Source organism: Zea mays, chromosome 6, assembly GCF_902167145.1.
Source record: "Zea mays cultivar B73 chromosome 6, Zm-B73-REFERENCE-NAM-5.0, whole genome shotgun sequence".
NCBI classification, from domain to species: domain Eukaryota; kingdom Viridiplantae; phylum Streptophyta; class Magnoliopsida; order Poales; family Poaceae; genus Zea; species Zea mays.
Window position 1 is genome coordinate 73267750 of NC_050101.1, and position 18276 is coordinate 73286025.

The 18276-nt window shown below is 42.4% G+C and overlaps 1 protein-coding gene and 1 pseudogene across 2 annotated transcripts; one reads left to right on the plus strand and one right to left on the minus strand.

Moving 5' to 3' along the window:
- The first annotated feature begins 12111 nt into the window (after positions 1-12111).
- On the plus strand, positions 12112-13118 carry LOC103631095 (uncharacterized; annotated as a pseudogene).
- A 310-nt stretch (positions 13119-13428) lies between these two features.
- LOC100273436 (putative cytochrome P450 superfamily protein) lies at positions 13429-18211 on the minus strand. Of its 2 annotated transcripts, NM_001147873.1 has the most exons (6): positions 17769-18150; positions 17217-17432; positions 16652-16933; positions 15115-15453; positions 14137-14337; positions 13431-13746 (listed from the first exon to the last, which is right to left on the minus strand). In NM_001147873.1, the coding sequence occupies exons 1-6, from the start codon at positions 18111-18113 to the stop codon at positions 13561-13563; spliced, it is 1569 nt and encodes a 522-aa protein (NP_001141345.1). In that variant the 5' UTR covers positions 18114-18150; the 3' UTR covers positions 13431-13560. The 2 variants fall into 2 exon arrangements, with proteins under 2 accessions (XP_023156013.1, NP_001141345.1); XM_023300245.2 differs by lacking the exon at positions 16652-16933 and having other exon boundaries at positions 13429-13746; positions 17769-18211.
- Positions 18212-18276: the final 65 nt, after the last annotated feature.

Consider the following 18276-nt stretch of genomic DNA (forward strand, 5'->3'; position numbering starts at 1 on the left):
ACGCAACCAATAAGAAATTCACATAACACTGATAGTTGGAGCCTACGAGAGTATGGCTCTGAAAAATAAGAAGGCGAGCAGAATTGAAGCAGAGATTGCTGGCAAAAAGAGCATCGCATGAGAATTTTCTTCACCCTGAGAACTATTTTATGATCAACACGGGGATTATCGGTCCAGAGACTTGTACGAGATGGGATATGATGAGGAAGCAACCATGAGATCAAGATAGATTGTTGAGCTTTTAGAGACATGAGAGAACTAAGGGCAACAACGAAATCCATTAAACCGAATGGAGACACTGCTTAGAGATAAAGTTGCTAAACAGCGTCATGATCCTCGGAGAAGGGGGTATGAGACTGTCCAGAAATGAGAGATTTATGCAGATCAACATCCGATACTTGAGAACGGTTTATAGCAGATAACCAGATAATAGGGCAGAATCATTAAAGGATCCGGAGATTCGGATGATAAAGCCAACATGATTCATAAAAAAAGGATTACCAGATCCAGGCAAAAGGAGAGGTAGGCAAACAGGATCGGCTAGGATGATCAATAGAAATGTTATGAAGTTTCGGGACAGGATCTATGGAAAGAAACATGGCCTTGATAGGGTTTGCGCAACTAGACACCAAACAACAATTTTTTTTGACATAACCACGTGCACAAGGAAGTTTCAGTTTGGCTAGCGGTTAAGCAATGGGGGTCTACAAGTTGTGTAGGTGCAACTTCAGGGTAAAACACACAAGGGTTAGAAAACACTAACACAAGCATAAATATATATATTTTTTTGAGGTTTCACTCGCTAAACTCAAGGTTGTTAAAGTGGGGGTGTCTTTTATGAGGAAACAAACAACATTTTTTTGCAAAAAGGGTTGAACAATTTCAATACCACCTAGATAGCAAGGCAAGAGAAACACATAACACAACCTAACAAGACTTACCAATCTAACACGAGTTAAGGCATTATTCACAAGTTTTTATTATTAGAATAAAGGTGAGGGAAGCATGTTGGTGCACAAAAGACAATTATAATGCGACAATCATGATGCATGCTCATTCTAGTCGTCTTCTCAGACCTAACTAATTTTTCGGATGCTTCTACAACATCCTGCTAGTAGCAATAGTAGGCTTTATGGCCTATATAAATAGCCACCTAGCTACCCATCTATTTCCTAAGGCTTCACGTCCTAGGTCTATCCTTATCGTCCTGATATCAATGCAACTTTGGTTTCTAAGCAAGTTTTACTTTAGAAAAGGTTGGTAATCATGACTTATTGACTTCTCTGTACTGGTATTCGCTCCGATACCAGCTGTGGCGGAACCGCCTGAATTATTCCCGCTTAAGTGCCTAAGTCCCGCCTTAGAGGCTAGACCACAATTAAACAGGAATAACCCGTCAGTCCTTCGGATCTAGTCCGATAAAGCCACTTAACCAGGATCGAATACCACTAGCTCACGCGAAGGTGAGGCACAGAGAAATACAATAAAACATAATACCACAAAATTAATAAGTATCATTAGTGATTACATTATCGGAGTTTCAGAAATAATAACCATATATTTTAATGCAGCGGAAATAACTAACGGAGAAAACCGAGTAACATGGCGAAGCCTGGCCACGCTACTCCTCCTGGTCCTCTCCTGCGGAAGCAGTAACCCACTCGACCGTCTATCCCGGTGGCAGGGATGGAGGCCAAGTCACACCATCAACCAATCATCCTAAGGAGTACCTGCAAAAATTGTGCCACAAGCAAGGCTGAGCATACTAATACTCAGCTAGACTTACCCGGTGTGAGGAGTCTACTCCTCTACCTCTAGACATTCAACTGTTTGGCTGAGGGGTTTGGTTTGCCAAAAGCACTAGCTGAGTTTCTAAATTAAGTTTTAACTTTGTCAAATTTAAGTGTGACTCTCTTAAGGCTAAATATGTACTATCTACTCATACATAGTAGCAAACATTTTTAGCAATCAACATCTTGTATCAACTCACCACATTTCCACTTGTTACTCAATGTAGCAGCATGGATCAAGCAGTCTCATTAGCTGCGAGAAGCAGACAATTCGAATCGAGTTTTTAAACCTTGCAAGGTAAACCTAAACACACTACGTGGCGAGGCACTCTGTCCCCACACACATCAACCATCCCCATCGATTCCCTGGCAGCAGATCAGGGCTCACCGCCTTGGCGTACAATGCCTCACTAACCCCGACTGCCGTCGTGCAGTGACCGCACTTGTACCCACCATAACCGGAATGGGAGACCACATCTCAGGTCGCGTGAGGGGTAAAGTCCACTGCCAGGTTCACTCAGGTACTAGGCTTACCGATTTACCATATTTCTCGGCATGTGCTTAGTACGTTCAAACGCTTGACACACGGTACCACACCTTAATCTTTATTCCAATTTTTATCCCGTAGACAACCAATCCCCATGGATTGTTGCCCACAAACCAACATCATTATGATAAGAAAGTGGATACAGCCAATTCCTGACCTCGCGCGAGTGCTAGAAAAATCACTCGACTTCTACCGAGATCCTAATTAATAAAGCAGCTACTCGACCTAGCATACTAGTATTCATCTCAAAAGGAATCCTGAGTTCATGCAACTAGGGTTTCAAGCAACTCCTACACTTAAGTGCACATTCAATCCTACAATCAATAAGTGTAGTAAAATAGCATAATAACAGGTTATGCATAAACCGGGGCTTGCCTTTAATTTGACACTTAGATAGTGTTTGTTGGGGGGAGGTACTCGCTTGGCGAGCATCTACGGGTTATGTCCATCCTTCCTTAGGTTGTCCACCATCTGCAGCTTGTGGTTGGCACCACGCCAGTTGCTCGATCATCCTCTCTCGGTCCTAAATGAGATGCAAGATGCATATGTATGAATACAATGAAAAATATCACAAGATATATAGTTACATGGTAGCGAACTGACATTTAATTGTAAGACACCGTAAACAACCACACGCTAACATTAGCTATTTGCACGTTATCGGCGTTTCAACATCAACACCATTAAAAAGACGACAACATTTTATTATTTACGCAACCCACTACGACATCACAAGTACACGCATTCATTTAATTGCTACGACTTTGCATTAGTTCTATTGATCACACAAAAGCATCACAACACAAGTTTAACAGAGGACTGATGCATCAATGTCGATGGACTCATCTATCACAATCAACTATAGCAAGCAAGCACCTTAATCATGGAACACATGTTAGCCTATGTTTAGCCATTACGAGTCTATGTCCGCTAAGTGCTAACTAAGCATTTTTAGCCAAAAGGGTGAACTCAATCATCAAATGGGCACTTGCAGATTTTTGGACAGCAATACAGCAGTCACTTGTTTTAATCATAACTTTTCAAATATTAATCCAAAACTAGCAAACTAGGACTTTCTGGAAAGCTTAGAAAGTGCTCTACAATTTTGGTATTTTTATCACAACATGGTTCCACACTTAGCAAGGTCAAAAAGTGCAATCACCGCAGCTCTGTCCAGATTTGGACAGATTCAGACTTGTGACTTTAAAAATTCATTACTGAAGATTCAGACATCCAAACAAATTGATCTTAGACTTTATGGAAATCTAATTAAATGTTCTACAAATTATTAATAAATATCCCTGGCTGGTTTAGCATGTATCAAGGGTAAAATATACTATGAAGGCTGTGCTCTCCAAAACTGGATAGATTCAGTCTTCACACTTCAAACACATGTAACTTAATCTTCAGACCACCAAAAAGAGTGATCTAAGACTTTTTAAAAAGCTTAGCAAAAGTACTACACAACTTTTATAATCACCAAGAAGTGATTCCAGGTTTAACTAAATCAAATATTATAGTTTTCGAAATCTGTTCTGACGGTGGACAGAACACAACAACCAGTCTGTAAAATTCATAACTCTTAAACCGTCAGGCCTATAGTTATGAAATTTTAACACAAGCAAGATAAGAAAAGCCTCTACAACTTTATTATAATTGACAAGGACTGATTCTAACATTACATTAGGCAAACAATGCAGTTTCTAAAATCTGTACAGAATTTGAACAGATTCAGTTACTGAATTTGTAAAAAGCATAACTCGTAAACGATCAGACTTATGCCTGTCAAATTTTTACACAAATAAGATAATAGAGTTGTCTACAACTTTTCTATAGCACATATCTACAGAAAATACAATTTAGTTCATCAAACATACAGCTTGACAGAAACAGCGCGTGCAGCCCAAAACAGCAATCAATACATTTCAGCTTCTATATAATTCAAGAATTGCCGCGTTCCAGAGACTTGAATTATTCTAACGCTTTACCATTTGTTAGAGTTAAATTAATCAAATTAGGATCAACAAATCGACTTACTACTTTTTATCCAAGTCATTTCGTGCCTAGAATTTCCATACTCAATTAACAACGCATTCTCTACGAAAATCAATATCGAAGCGCTTTTCACCCAATAATTTGCATTTTAACTTAGACATCACATGAACACTAATACTTTTTATCAGTGTCATAACCATATGCATTTAGACGACAACCAGCAATTCATCGTGACTACGAGGTTAACCAAAGCCATCTAGCAAGTTGGTTAACCAAAGCAACAACCTAGGCCGCTATACATCATACACATCGGTTTGCCTATTATTACCACAGTCCGAGACACAACATATATATCACACTCACTTACACAACCGACTCCTACTTACATGAGTTGGCTAACACAGCATAAAACTTAGCAAACCATTTTAGACATTGTGACTCAAAACATGGGTGGGAGCAGGTTAATTAATGTTTCTTAACCTTTTCTCAACTTAAACTGGACAACACACAAGTCACTTAAAACACCATATTTTAGGAGGTCTAACATAGAGACATTAAAACATGGCATAGAACTCCATAAGACTTACACTGGCTACTGAAGGACCTACAGCACCCATGTGCATATGTTATCGGGCTGTTCTTCAATTTTAGCAAGGATTGACTCATGAACGCTACTCGCCTCCAATAATCATTGGGCTGCGATAACGCTCATATAAGACTTCTAATTGATCAACAAGACATTATTTATCAAAAGGGAATGGAATGCAATAATTTATAAAGCTACGCATTGATCCGGCATACAACAAAAATTCATGACAACACTGACACATACTATCCACTAACCGTTGAAAAACTAAACTTACTTCTCGCTTGCCACTACGTCACTCCTCAATCACACACCCATCACGAGCATCCTTCACACGTTTATATAATAGCGGCCTAAGCATCGTGTTACACAATACAGGCATCTTTCCTCGTCGCGAGTATAACCATATTACGACATATACCCGCACACCTCAAACAAAATATCTTACGCCACCACCACTATAATACACCACGGAACACACATACATACGTGTCCCCATATTACGCATAAGACATCAACAGCGTAGTGACTCCAACAGGACTAATCATACCCTTATTTGCATCGACTATCACCATCACCATCACATGCATAAAACCAATACACTTCTCACATAAACATCTATCGATGTATTCCCTAAAACATGATCCGCATTTATTTATTTAAACTTAGTCTTCACATCAAACAACACATCACATATATTCCTATCGAAATCTAAAAACATCCGAGTTCTTTTCTAGTTCTTTTTCTTTCGTCACAAAATTCAATCCATACCAATACAATTTTTAAACATGCACCACATCGACCAAAACATAATTAGACAACTACAAATCGCATACACCACATAACCTTTTGTTCTCCAATCGCAAACGCGATCCTACCAATGCGCATAACCGAAACATTTTACACACATCCATTCAAAATAATTAATCGAGTCGATCGAGAGTGACATGCATCGGCTCACCATAAACAAACCCAATCGGTGTTTGTAAGGACGATGGCGATTCCGATTTGTGCATCGCTACGACATCGACGAGCGTCGAGCGGCTTGCCTTCTCCACGCAAAACACGGGGTTCTCTCCTCCACAAAAATAAAACAAAGCAGCACACATACATAATTAATCACCGAAGAACAATGCCAATACGGAATCAAACAAAGATCGTCGTCGTCTCACCGAGGTGAACGGCGTCGATGTTGGGGCTGCGCAGATCCGGTGAATCACGCAGTGCGGAGGGGATCCAGGGCCGCTGTTTTGGATCGGCACCGCTGCGCAGCGAAGTTGGACGCCAAGGCCGCGAGCAGGGGCTTCTTGCTGCTGCACAAGGGGAAAAAAGAAGGAGGGGGGGAGAGCAGAGCTGCTGCTCGGCCATGGAGATGTGGTCGGGGAAGGCGCTGGCTTTGGGAGAAGGGATGGGACAGCAAGGGGGCAGAGGAGGTCGACAGCCATGGGAGAAACTCGAGCTCCCTGTTTGCTGCAGCCGCGGACAGCAGAGGGAGGACGAAGACCCGGCTGCTACTGTTGCTGGGCGCCGGCCATGGAGAAGCCTCTGCGCACAGGGAAGAAGTGTTCCCTGCTGGGGAGGTCCGTAGGGGCGCGCACCGGGGGGAGGATAGGGAGCGCCGGCCAGGGTGAGAATGGAGCAGAGAGCGTCGCTGGGGAAGGGCGCCATGGCTGGGGTGTCGGGCTTCATCCTTTGAGCAGGGCGTCGGCAAGGGGCTTCAACAGGGGAGCGCCATGGGAGGAAAACGGCGCCGGTTGTGCTCCCTGCTGGGCGCCATGGAAAGGGGAGCAGAGGTGCTGCACGTGGGGAGGAGGGTGCAGGGAGCTTGGAGCTGCTGCTAGCTGCTGCGTGAGGGAGAAGAAGGCAGGGAAAAGGAAGTGGCGGCTAGGAAAAATGGAGGGGTGGGAGTGCAAAAATGCCAAATGCAAGTGAAGGGAACTTCTATTTATAGACATGGGATAGGGTTAGGGTTTCTTTAGTGGGCCTAATGGGCTGGGTTTTAAATGGGCTTGGCCCGAAACATATAATCGGGCTGCGCTAAATATTTTTCGGAAAAAGGCTCGTGTGGATTTCGTCGGTACGCAAAACAGAGTGAACGAGAGTTCGGACGAACGAACGGTTGAGCGATTTATTCGGCCGAGAGTCTGATTTGAATTCGCTCGGAAATAACTCCTCACGCATGATTCGAAAATAAATCGTCTTGAGATTTGATCGATTTTGGATTTTTAGTCGGAGAAAACGAATCGTGACAATTTAAAATCGCTGTTGATACGGGGTTTTGAATTCGGTTCGGACATGAGATATTTGGCCGAGTCGAGTAAGAATTAATTAGAGGACGACATATTGAGTATTCCTTTTGAGAGTACGGAGTCAGATTAATTTTTGGACATAGATCGAATCATCGAGAAATTGGATTCGGACACAGCTCGACTAGCAACTGTCGAGTGCTTGATTAAATGAGCTTTAGACGAGATTTACAAATCGAGATTGATTAACGAGTTTGCATTCGCGCCGAGAATAAAAGTTTTAACAGGCTCCAAAATTGCCCTTCTGAGAAATAGAAATTTTCAAAATCAGTGAGTAACTCCGAATTCGGTGAAACGTGAATGAATAATCTGGATAATCAGGGATATACACGAGCGAGAAATAGAAATTTTCACTGAGCATCCGAGATTAGGATAAATCTCGCGACGTAACACAAAATTGACACCTAGGGTGTCACATTCACACAGTCCAAGGATTTTTCAAAGCATCTTTCCTTGGATGTGCGAAGTTCTTCAACGTTTTCTCTAGATGATTTTTCCAATATTCACTGATTTCTCGATTAGCTTCTCCGAGCGCACATTTTTCTTTAGCTTCGGCCAATTGCCTCCAAAGGTGTTCAATTAAATTTTTTTGGGCTTCGATCTGGGCTTTGAAGCTAGCTTCATCTTCTTTGACTTTGTTAACCAGAGAGAATAAGATTTTGTCTTTTTCAAGACCTTCGTTTCTCAGTTCAATTACCTCTGAACGAAGGTTGTTCAGGGCCATTGTATAGCTTTCGTCCTCTATATTTTTCTGTGCCCTAAGGGCATTACTAAGAATCAAGCCCTGCAAGTGGAGGAAAGAATAAGTATGACAAATAAAATACCTCATTTTCAAATATATAGGTATTTTTTATACCTTTATGCTATTGTATGCTAAGCTGTCAGCAAGTTCATCCTTCGATAAAATCGAAAGACCGTCTTCGAGCTTCGGGAATCCGATGCTTTTACCTATCTCCCGGCAAACGGATATTTCTTTGTCATCCGAGAGACAATACAAAAAATCTTCTTCGCCACTGCCATTGAACACTAACGCCCCCTTCGGATATTTCAATTTTTGGGCATAGTGTTGCGCTTCTAACATATCTTCTTGGGATAGTACCTTTCCCGAAGCATGACGAATAATGTAGTCAATACTTTTGTTTGACGCTTCGGGACCAGGAGCTTCGATTTTTTCAGTTGCAATCTGCTCTGTTGATTTTTCCTTAGGGTCAGCACGCTCCATCTCAGTGGGCACTGAAGGCCCAGCTTCGGTTTCAGCTTGAATTGTTGCAGCTTCGATTTCTGCCGGCTTAGAATCAACTTCGGGTTGCGCTTTGGAAGCTTCGGCAACTTTCCTTGTAGGAGCAGGACTCAAGGTTTTTGTTGTTTCTAACACAACATCCAATACATTTGCCATCCTTCTCCTCTTAGGAGTTGCGGCAGAACCCTTTTGTACCTTCGGCACTGTTGCCTCTGTTGGAGGGCTCAAAATCTCTGGCATTTTCGTTATTTCTTCAATTTTTGGCCCTTCAGCCTTATCAGCCTTCGTCTCAACCAGCTCGATTGAAAGTAACTTCAGTATTACAGCCGACTTTTTAGTGCTCTGTGCAGGTGGAGTAGTTTCTTTTGTCTCAGCAGCTGAAGAGGCCCCTTCGCCAAATTCAGGTATCACGGCTGGTTCAATGTAACGCAGTCGGTGAGTTAGAACCTTTATCTTCTTGCCCTTCGGCTCAACTGTGATGGCCGAAGCAACAACCTTTCCAGAAGCAGCAATCTTTCTTTTTACCCCTTGCCCTCGCAGCGGGTAACAATAGTCAGGGTATACGAAGCCAATAGCATCAAATACCCTGTTCAATCTTTTCTTATTCTGACCACCGAAGGCTGCGAACAAGGCATTGTCCTCGGTCTTGGAATACACCCCAAGTAACTCGTTGCTAGTAGCTTTAATGCACTTCAGCCAATCATCATTTGGTTCATCAAACTTATCCCCAAACCTGAAGGTATACTTCAGCCGGACCAAACCACCTTCACTAGAGTCAGTGATGGTCTCCTTCGGTATTTCCCAGCTTTCCACAAGCGGCCATACCCTGAAGGCTATATGTTCTTGAATTAAATCTCTTGTGCTAATGAAGAAGCAAACAGTGCTGAAGGCCCTCTGACACGCTTCAACTGTCTCATCAATTTCTATCTTCGGCCTTCGAAGGCTGAAGCGGGACCAAATGGGGCGCATGATGACTTCCTTAATGTCTTCCCTTGCTTTAAAATCATTCTTCATATAAAACCATTCTTCCATCCAAGCTCCGGGCCATCTCTTCCGAAATGTTGCCACCAAGTGGCTTGCGTTGGGGCGAGCAATAAATCCATAACAACCGAAGTTGTTGTGGTACTGTTCTTTATCCATGGCCTTCATCTCATATAGAAGTTCGTGCATACTGCAGAAGCACTTTGCGCTTGGCTCCTTACTGCCCAGACAAAAATCCCCATCCTTATTATAGCTTCGGGGGTAATCTGATGGAGGAAGATCTGGTAGATTTTCAACACCTCAACTACAAACTTGCTCAAAGGGAACTGAAGCCCAGCCTTGAAGAAGCTTTAGTAAATTACAACTTCGTTTTCCTCAGGGGCAGGGACGTTGTTGTCTCCACCAGCCCTCACAATAGACATGTCCCGAAAGTACCTTCCTCTCATGTTCTCAAGATGACTCTGTTTGATGGTCGATTTTCCGAAGATTGAATGACTTGGCCGCCACGGCCGATCCTCGGAATCTTCATCCCCACTTTCCACATCATAGCTATCGCTGTCACCAGTATCTTCAGATAAACCTTCCAGTATCTCTTTAGTAATTTTCTCTGTGTTTGTTTTTGCCATCGACTCAACAAATCTAGCAACATAAGGATCCACAACATTCTTCTCCTCAAACAACTTCGCTTCGTCAGTCAGCTTCGTCTCTGCAACAACCTTCTTTTTCTGGGGCATTTTTCTCCAGACATGGTGAAAACGCGTTTTTTCTAAAACGAAGCTCAGAGAGCTTGAAAATCTAGCAAGCGCTAGTGAGCAAGAGCTAAAAGATTGAGAAAATAATGCAAATGTCAGAAACAGTGTATCAAATGCAGCTGGTGCGAGTTCCTATTTATACGCCCAGTGCGCTGCAAGTTGGAGGGCCCCGTCTGTCATTGATTGTTGCTATTCTAGCAAAGGGAATGTGTTTTTTCGGACCTTCGGCTTAAGGCCTTCGTCCATGTCGTAGTCTGAATTCGTTATCTTAACAAATTAATATTGCGAGGGGCTACTGTTGGGGGCCTTCGTCTTCCGAAGGTCCTCAAAAACATGATTTAACAATGTTTTCAAGTGTAACACATGAACAGGTACCTTCGGACTCGGGTTAAAACCATACACGATGTGAAAAGCATGGTCGAGACAAAGGCTGATGTTGCTCCGAAGCTACGCGCAATGAAGCTTCGGCGCAATGACGGAAAAAGAAACCGACTTAAAGGGAAAAGGCTATCTAGTCCCCGTTGGGTTGTCCATAAGTCAATAGTAAATATTAAGGGCATGAATGTAAATTTACACAGGCTGCGTCCTGTGCATATAAATAGATGAACAGTACCTCGTACTGTAGACGCTGACTTGTATTCATTCGTGCGTCAAGCTTGGATTTTTACCTTCTGTCAAGTCGAAGGTATAAATGTAATTCAATATTGTTTCTGTTTATCCATGTTAATATGAAAAAGATATATTAATAATGTTATATGATTATTCAAGTTGTCTCTTATATTTCACATGCTTTTTCTTTCATTAGCATATATTACCATGATGAAGGTATGTCCATCATGATCTTCGTCTGAAGATCATTATATCATAAGGGAAATAATGCTTCAAAGGACGAAGGACTTTTAACCATTAACATTTGTGTTGCCTTATTCTTGACTCATAGCATTTGAGAACAAGTCTCCAACATAATTTATGAACTTATTAGCTAGAAATAATAATATCATCTTAACGATAGTATATATTTATATTATGCTAATTTTTATAGTCACTTGTTGTAATAATAATACTTTCAATTAATTAGTCATTGTATATATTTTAACAAAATATACTAGTCTCTCTATAATTCGGGTCTATTCGGTCCACCGAATAGACCGAATTGAAAATGTGAGTCTATTCGGGTTCGGTTCCTAAAATATTTTTGAAAATTTCGGTCTCATTTTTTAGAACCCGAAATTTTACAAACCCGAATGGATCGAACCGAATTACCCTAATAGACCGAATGCCCAGTCCTAGAGGGGTGCAACAACTTGACGAGTTCGATCTGCTAAATCTCAGGAACCACCCCTAGAATATTCCTACGTACAACCGCCCGAACATCTCGCATATAACGTGCGTGTTCATTACTCCCGGTTGACGTAACAGTTTAGATATGATATTTGATAACCAAATAAACAAAAGTCAAAAATTAAATTGTCGTTTAGAACATGTCACGGCGTGATCGTGCATCGTCGCAAGTCGCAAGTCACAAGTCACGCGATAAATAACACGAAACGTGAGTGAGCGAACGAACGCGCGTGTGACGGCCTCACTTTATTTGTCTAATACGAAGAGTAGGGAATACTCTCACATATAAGTTAGTTCTCTTATATCTAGATAATCACATTATCTCTACACACCACTTTATCTTCTTTATTAAATTAGGCCACACACTAGTGGCCCTAATTTCAAGCGGGAGCTCGAGGCTATCCTGACCAAACTCTGCCGCCTCATCGCCTTGCAGAAGAAGCACAACGCCAATGCTGACACGTCCTTAAGTGCCTATTCTCCTAGCCTCTATCAGGTGCTTTAATTAGGTCATAGATGATCTGCCCAATCTCCTGTTTTATTCCCTGACTTGGCATTGTACGCGTGCTGGTGATGGTGGTTGCTGGCTGCCTGGCTTGTTGCACAGGAGGTGCTCCCGGGAAGCAAGACGATGGGTTAAGGAAGAGCAGGTCAGCAGCAGACAAGGCAAATGACAAGGTACTTCCGTGGTGGAGTAGAGTAAAACTCGGCCCTCCTCAGCTCCACACTTTACTCCAGTTCACCTGATTCACACCATGTGTTAAGAACGTGATGTGTTAGCTTTGCATTTTTGTCTTCAATTTTAACGGTGTTCATGTAGAAACTAAGAAGCGGGCATTGGAGGCTCCTGCTGACAGCAAAACATCAGATATTGAAGGCAATGATAATGGTTCAGCCACGAATGAGAATCTGAATGCAGAGGGAAGTAAGGGAAAGCAAAAGAGGGGAAAGGCCAAGGACCTTCACTTCGAGTAACTGGACAAGAACATCACAGTCTCGAAGAAGCAAAAAAGGAAGCGGTGAGTTCTCTAGTGCTGCCCTATGCATTTGATCTAAACTCCGCTGTTATGTCACTATTAGAAGGTGTAAACAATAGTGACATGCCCTTCCATGAACTTCAGACGTCTGAATGAGAAGAAAAGGAAGTGCAAGGGCAATAAGACAGAAACCGTTCCAGACTTCCCTGGGTGTGAGAAAGTGAAATTTGGTGAAGTTGTTGATGCTCCACCAAAGTTGTCATTCCCGAAGGTATTTACTTCTCCACATCAGTTATACATGAACTCCTTTTGTATGATCTATATTCTGGATTACACATCAATGGTTCTATACTTTTCTAGGTGAAGAGTTCTTTAGATGCTTCTTGTGAGATGCTAAGGAAAGAGGTGATTGAGAATTACAGAAATATTAAAGGCTGGACATTGAGGCCTGGAATCCAGCTTCCAACACTAGCAGAAGATACATTCTTATCATTATTTGACAAACTTACTCTGTTTATATCAGAGAAGTTTAGAGTATCAACTGTGTAACCTGTACTCTCATGTAGGCAATTCTGAAACAAATATTTCTGTCTGGATTCCTCTCTTTTTGTGTATGTTTGTTTTTCAAATTGGATCAATGTTGTGTTCTTGTCAACAGGGTTATTATGTGATTAAGAAAGTAGATACTGACTCTTTGATCGGTGGCTTGGATTTTTGGAAAATTTGGTGCAGCGGTAGAGCCTACCGTCTGTAACCGGAAGGTCCCGGGTTCGAACCCCAGCCTCTGTATATTATGCGGGTAAGGCTTGACGCTTAAAGATACCCTTCTCCAGACCCCGCACAGTGCGGGAAGCCTACGGCACTGGGTACGCCCTTCCCATATTTGGTTCTAGTCCATTCTTTGAGATGGCAATTGGAGCATAATAAACTCATTATTCAGCATACCTATACTCAGTGAGTTTTTTCCAACCTCCCCAAGTATAGTTGTGGAATATGTACATGTCTCCAACAGTAACAAATGATTAAAAAAACTTGTTTGGTCATTTCAAATTGAACGTGGGTACGCATACAGCTTGAGCCCTTTATCCATGTGAAGGGTAAACATTGTTTTGTATGTAGCATCCTTGGATTCATCTGTCAGTTTGAACCTGAAGAAGTGTATCAGGGTGGCTGCCATGATCTTCATCTGCCTATATGCAAAATCCTTCCCCAAGCATGTGCGAGGTCCCGCCTGATCATTGAAGAAAGATTTGTTAAATGCAAATGGTGCCTTAAAAAAATTAGAACACTGGGAAATGACAGACACACCCCTGGGTGAAGGCTAATGAAATTGGTTAGATTGTTTAGATAGCTTGAAAACTGATAGTAGCTTCTAGCTTTGTCTCAGCAAGTCAGCATGTTATTCCCTACATGGCCTTAGCATTGGCTTATAGCAAGAGAACACAATTTGAATGCCACTATCTACTAATATTCTAAATTTTATCTGTTCCTTTCTAATTCCCTATGAGAATCTAGCAGTACCTAGTATGGACATGTGATTATAGTTGGATCTATGTTCTCTGAATATGTGAGAGATGACTAGTGAGTTATATGTGAGAGATGACTAGTGAGTTATACTTACATTGAAGGACACAAACTTGTAAGGACTCTCTTGCTGGAAGACTCCATTTGCAATCCATCTTTCTGGCCTGAAATCTTCAGCATCTTCACCCCAGAGGTATGTCATCCTCCCCATTGCATAAATCATGTAGTTGATGCCATCTCCTTTTATCACTTTATAGCCATTAGGTAGTACATCATCGTCTTCTGCCATCTTACCATCCTGTAAAAGTGCCACAGAAAATTTCACGAATGAAATGCCAAATGTGGAAAATGCAAGTCTATGCAAATAACAGGAACATGGTGTTACTGTTACATAGAGATTTATTATATTATTTCCTGCATAATGGCATACATTATAATTGACTAATTTGCTTAAACTTCTTGAAAACATATTCCTGTAATTTTCCTCCGATGCCAATTTAGCCTTGAATAGGAGTGAATAGAAAACCACTATCTATATGCCTGAACCTTGATTTGTGGCTTCCATTGGATTTTAAGTCTAGCCTGCCCCAACTTGCTTGGGACTAAAAGATCTTGTTGTTGTTGTTGTTGTCCTTTGTTACTAATTTGTCCCTTTTTTGTTGATAAAATCATTTCAAAGGAAAATTCAACTTGACAACTGCTAGTAGCAACTTAAGGCTTTTTACAGTATCTAACTTCTATTAATTTTACATGGAAATAGACCATCCCATTTCCTTTCTCTGGTATTTTTAACAAATTCTTGCAGATTTCTGAAGACTAATTTCATGTATGTGTAATAGTTAGTGTATTTTCACCCCAAACCATATAACTAAGATCATTTTCAGTTAGCTAGTTAGGTTCATACTGGTAACAAAGGACTTCAATATTTCATTATGACAGGTATGTTAAGAAAGCATTGTAGATTATTGTAGTCATGTCATGTTTGATATCCCAATTAGGCTAAACCATGATCGACTTTGTTTACATGGACCCTAGACCCTAGTCAAGGAATAGCCTAAAGAGGATTTATTTGTACCACTGGAACAGCTGGATACAGCCGTAGTGTCTCAGAGATCGCAGCGTGGAGGTAGTGCATTTTGTCAATTGCTCTGTCATTCAATCTTGCAGTGAAGTCTTCTCTGTTGTTATCTTCCTCCGCCCACTCAACGGACTCCTTAATTTCGAGGGCAACTTTATCCTGCACTATAGGATTCTTACAAAGCATGTATAAGAACCAGGAGAGTGTGTTCCCAGTTGTGTCTTTCCCAGCAATCAGAAAATTGAGGACTATGTCACGCAGGTAACAATCATTGATCATTTCAGGGTCCTCTTTGCTTGCTATTATGAATCTTGATAGTATGTCCTCTCTGGCTTTCTGCACGCATCATAAAGGTGAAGATAGAGTTCACTTAAGAGACGACGTTGCAGAAGTAAAGCTGTGCAGTATATTTACTCTGGATACTAACAGTAGATTCAAAAGCTGCTTAAACTTTCTGGAGTCTACACGCTCCACAAGGCATGAAAGCTGATAAACATAACACCACCCTTCAGAGCTCAGATATGATTTAGGGCTAGTTTAGGAACCTCAATTTTTCAAGGGATTTCTATTTTCCCATGGAAAAATAAACTAATTTCCCTGGGGAAAATAGAAATCTCTTGGGAAATTGGGGTTCCCAAACTAGCCCTTAGATGTAAATTTAGGTGGTTTGTATATGATGCATGACATATTGATCCTTCAACAGATCTAAAATTGTCCGCCTTGTTTGGATGTGTTGGCACCTTTTTCGGGCGCCAAACACTCAACAAGAACCGGCGGCGGTGCTCTCTGCACAGGCGTGGACGGTCCGCGGCCAGAGGCCAGATGGTCCGCGACCTGGCGCAGGGCTAGGGTTCCCTACCTGACGGCCGGACGGTCCGCGCCCTAGGGCTGGACGGTCCGCGCGTGCGCAGGGGCGGCGAAAGATCGCCGGCGGCGCCTAGATCTTGCTCCCGGGAGGGACCCGTCGGGGAGGAGAGATCCTAGGGGTTGTCTAAGCTCGGCAGGCCGACTTAGACTCCTCTAATCGATGTAGAGTCGAAGAGAAGCGGAGAATTTGGGGATTGGAATACTAAACTAGGGCTAAACTAGAACTAGACTAGAACTACTAATGCATAAGGTAAAAACGAGTAATAGACTTGATTTGATCAATTGTTGGGGGTTCAATCGGCCGTAGCCCTTCATCTATATAAAGGGGAGGTCTGGATCCGCTTCGAACTGATTTCCGAGTCAATCCCACGGTTTTAGGTAACAAATCCCGTGAGAAACTAGGAACCCTAACTGACTCTGCGCACGCGCGGACCGTCCGCGCCACCACCGCGGACAGTCCGGACCGCGGACCGTCCGGCCTCAGGGCTAGACCGTCCGCGTGGCCCTTTTTGGCTTCCAACAGGATGCAAATATCTCATGGCTAGGCACAAAGATCTCTTATTTTAGTGCCAGATCGAGTTTTCTGCATCAGGTTGTTACCAAAAAGCATATACCAACACAGAAGGTGGACAAGCTTATATTGAGGCTAGAGTTTTGCAGCCCTTACATTATCTTGCCCGTTCATTTGCTCTCTCTTTTGGTGTATCAAATTCATCACAAAGTCATCAATGATCTGAATGTTCTTTCTGAGCTTCGCTTCTGATCCAATATTGAAATAACGTTTCAGCTGCCAGAACAGATCGACATAGCGGTGGTAGACAATACAGTTTGCCTCATCAAAGGCGTTGCTGAACTGAACACTGGATTTATCTGATCCAGATAGCGTGTTCAGCTCGAAACCAAATCCCACTTTAAAGATTGAATCCATAGTTGTTTTCATCAAAAGATCCTGAAAAAGGATGCATTAATATGATCCAATTTTTCTATCAAATACAAATATTATGTATTTTCTCGGTTCCAAATCATAAGACGTTTTAGCTTTTTTTAGATACATTGATTTTATTACGTATCTAGACATAGTGTATATCTATGTGCTTAATCTATGTATTTAAAAAAGCCAAAATGTCTTATAATTTAGAACGGAGGGAGTAGCACTTAACTAATATTTACCAATATGACCGTATTTACGAAGTAATGATATATATGCACTTTCATGTTAGTGATGTAGGTACCTGCATGTTTAGAATAGTTCTGTTAGCTGCTGCAGATGATATCTTATCTACCAGTCTTGTAGCATTTGCTCTGAAGACAACGCTGCTGAATTCACGTAGCACTTTGGTTGAGAATTCATGGCTTGCCAGCTTCCTCTGGTGCCTCCAGCTATCCCCATCTATTGCAAAAATTCCATCCCCGAAGAGATCCTTCATTACTCCAATATTGTAGGCTCCCTGTGTATCATTCTCAAATGAGTTCAAAATCATGTCCATAAGCTCATATTGTTGTAGCCTGCCATTTCAGTTGGTTGCATGGTTAAGTACTTAAATGATCTGGCAGAAAAGATGAAAAGGTTGAAGTCACACTTAAAAAAGTAATTTCAAGGGTGATGGTATTCTTGCTGAATCAAGTGTAGTGTTGTTTCAAGTTAATTGCAGATTACTGAAGTTCTGACACCATTTGATGCAGGATTTAGGCATCTGGCACATAATAAATTGAGCTACGTGCTGATATGAGACTGGTGGACATGGAAGGGGGGATAAAAGAGTTTGACGGGTTCGGGAAACCACCTTGCTGTATTTGCTGAAGTTGGTCCTGAGGACATGCTCAACGACAGCGGGGTCGGCTGTGAAGAGCTCGCTGTGTCCAGGGTAGACCAGCCGGCTGGTGCGATGCGCCAGCGCGTACCTGACATGCTCGTCGAACAGCCTGTCGAAGTTCTTGAGCTGCCGGAGCATCGTCCCCGTGAGCGGCGGCCGGCCCGGGTCTCTCCGGGCGAACTCTCCGGCGCAGAAGACAGCGAATGACGCGACGGCGCCCAGGACGTAGAGGGTGAGCACCAGCAGCGCTGCGGCAAGAGCTGACAGCAGGCACAGTCCTGCCGGCGCGGCGAGGGAGGGTAGCTGGGAAGCCATTGGAGAGCTGGAGCTGCTGCGGTGCAGAAGGTTGCCGCGCTGACTCAGAGCAAGATGGCAGCCAGTGAGGCAGTGACGTGTTTTTCTATCGACAGTAATACGTTATGTTTGGGCTCACATGTGCAGTGAGTGACGTTATGACATCCAGTCCACTACGGCACTA